The 2,289-nt window shown below is 34.8% G+C and overlaps 1 protein-coding gene across 1 annotated transcript; it reads left to right on the top strand.

The window, feature by feature from the left end:
- Window positions 1–666: 666 nt before the first annotated feature.
- On the top strand, window positions 667–1,136 carry LOC132225838 (thymosin beta-10-like). Its single transcript, XM_059680835.1, has one exon. It carries the CDS (start codon window positions 735–737, stop codon window positions 867–869), a length of 135 nt encoding a protein of 44 aa, XP_059536818.1. The 5' UTR covers window positions 667–734; the 3' UTR covers window positions 870–1,136.
- The last annotated feature ends 1,153 nt before the right edge of the window (window positions 1,137–2,289 follow it).

Raw genomic sequence — 2,289 nt, 5'->3', positions numbered from 1 at the left:
AGCATTTAAGAGAAATGTCCAAATTATACCAGAGCTGTGAAATTCAATTGAAGTGAGATGAGGGTGCTGCATAGAAAGTTTAATTCAGTTACAAACTAATACCAATAAATATTGGATTTCCTTTCTATAGATATTGCCTAGCATTCCAAATTAAAATTCACCATACTATGCCAGAAAAAAGAAATTAGCAATAATTGTTTAAAAATACATAGTTAGAATGCATGACACTTTATGAGTCAAAGAATGCAAACTTGGAAACAAAATATCATTCTTTTTCATGTATCTTTTATTCTAATAGCATTTAATATCTAAAATACACTGATACAAAATTAGAATTTGGTTTTCTCTCATTAAAAAGACGACATTTTCTTAGATCAATGGTCTCCTCTTAATAAAAAATTATAAACAAAGATTTTTCTTTACCTTTTATGTAATCTGCCTTAAAAAGAAAGACACAGACAATAGTATGATGATGACCAGAGGGAAAGGAGGATGGGGGTAGGTAGAAGAAGGTAAAGGGGGATAAATGGTGATAGGAGACTTGACTTGGGATATGAACAACAATATAATATACAGGTGATATAGACAAAACCCATATAATTAACCAATGCCACCCCAATAAATTCAATTAAAAAAAGAATAAATAAAAAATAAAATATGGGTCTCTTGCTGCAACGACGTGAGTGGGAGCCGGGGACCATCTGGGAGTGAAGGCCTAGGGTTGTTTCAAGAAAATGGCAGACAAGCCAGACATGGGGGAAGTCGCCAGCTTCGATAAGGCGAAGCTGAAGAAGACGGAGACACAGGAGAAGAACACCCTGCCGACCAAAGAGACAATTGAGCCTGAGAAGCGGAGTGAGATGTCCTAAGAACCCGAGGATTCGCGCCCCGGCGTCTTCGGGACCCCCTTGCGATGTGGAGGAAAAGGCCACCTGCAAGGACACAAGCCACAAACTGCACTGTGAACTCCACGCCCATGTCATCGACCTGTGTGTGGGTCCCTCGGGGGACCCCCCCTCCCCTCCCCATCGGACTGCCAAATTTTCCGGTTTGCCCTGGGATATTGTTAGAACATTATTTGTATGATTAATGAAATAAAACACACCTCGTGGAAAAAAAAATAAGATAAAATAAAATATGACTGGTAACATTATATTAGGACATATCAGATTTTCAGGAATTTATATAAACCTAAAAAAAATTTATATTAATGACTTTCATATATATATGTATATATATATTTTAAAAAGTTTAGCATTTTTAAATTTGATAATGCTTCCCATGTATTTTAATATATCAAATAAGATTTATTAGCTTAATATATCTATTTTATAAGGAGAAAACCCCCAAATCTTTGAAATGTTTCATGGAGCCTCTAAAAAAATACTAAGTTAGTCCAAGGTCAACTGACTTTATTTAGAATTTGATTTTTGGGAAGTTGTGAAAAATATCAAAGTTTAAAAAATTTGATTAAGTAGGATCTTTTCTATTTAATCTTTTCTTTTCCTTATATTTTAATCAGAAGTAACTCCAAACATCTCTTAATATATTATTTAGGAAAACTGCAACTCATCCCCTTGGTAGAGCATATTGACATATAATCATTGAAGTTATTTGTTGGAAACTGTCTCAGAGACCAAGCAATCCTGTTCTTATATATACATTATAATTCTTTCACTCTCCCCTAAAATGTACTGATAAGGCTGACCTTCTATAAATGATAGTATGTTTATGGTAGGATGACATGCCAATAAACCTTTTTTTTTAAAGTTGAAAAGCACTTAATATGCCTAACTCACCAAAGGTCATAGCTTAGCTTAGCCTGCGTTAAATGTGCTCGGAACACTCACACCAGCCTACAGTTGGACAAAATCATCTCATGGACGCCGCCCAACATCATGAGAGGTTTTTTACTGCACTCCAGGAGAACCAGGACAGATTACAATTCAAAACTCAAAGCTCAGTTTCTACTAAATGCAGATCACCTTCACACCATTGTATGGCTGAAAAATTTTAAATCAAACCATCATAAGTCAGGGACCATCTATAGTTACTATAATCAAAGAGATGTTTCTACCGGTATGTCTATGGGCTACCCTTCCATTCTAAACACACATGCATACATACACGCATATACTACACATTTTTAGAAATATTTGTGAAACATTTTTAGAAATTATGAGACTGCTCCAAATTCTACAGAATGACAGTTTATTCAGTTGTCATATTTGTGAAACATTTTTAGAAATATCAGAGACTGCTCCAAATTCTACACAATGACAGTTTATT

The sequence above is a fragment of the Myotis daubentonii genome, chromosome 1 (genome assembly GCF_963259705.1).
Source record: "Myotis daubentonii chromosome 1, mMyoDau2.1, whole genome shotgun sequence".
NCBI classification, from domain to species: domain Eukaryota; kingdom Metazoa; phylum Chordata; class Mammalia; order Chiroptera; family Vespertilionidae; genus Myotis; species Myotis daubentonii.
The sequence above is the reverse complement of the archived record's forward strand: the minus strand, read 5'-3'. Positions and strand labels throughout refer to the sequence as shown.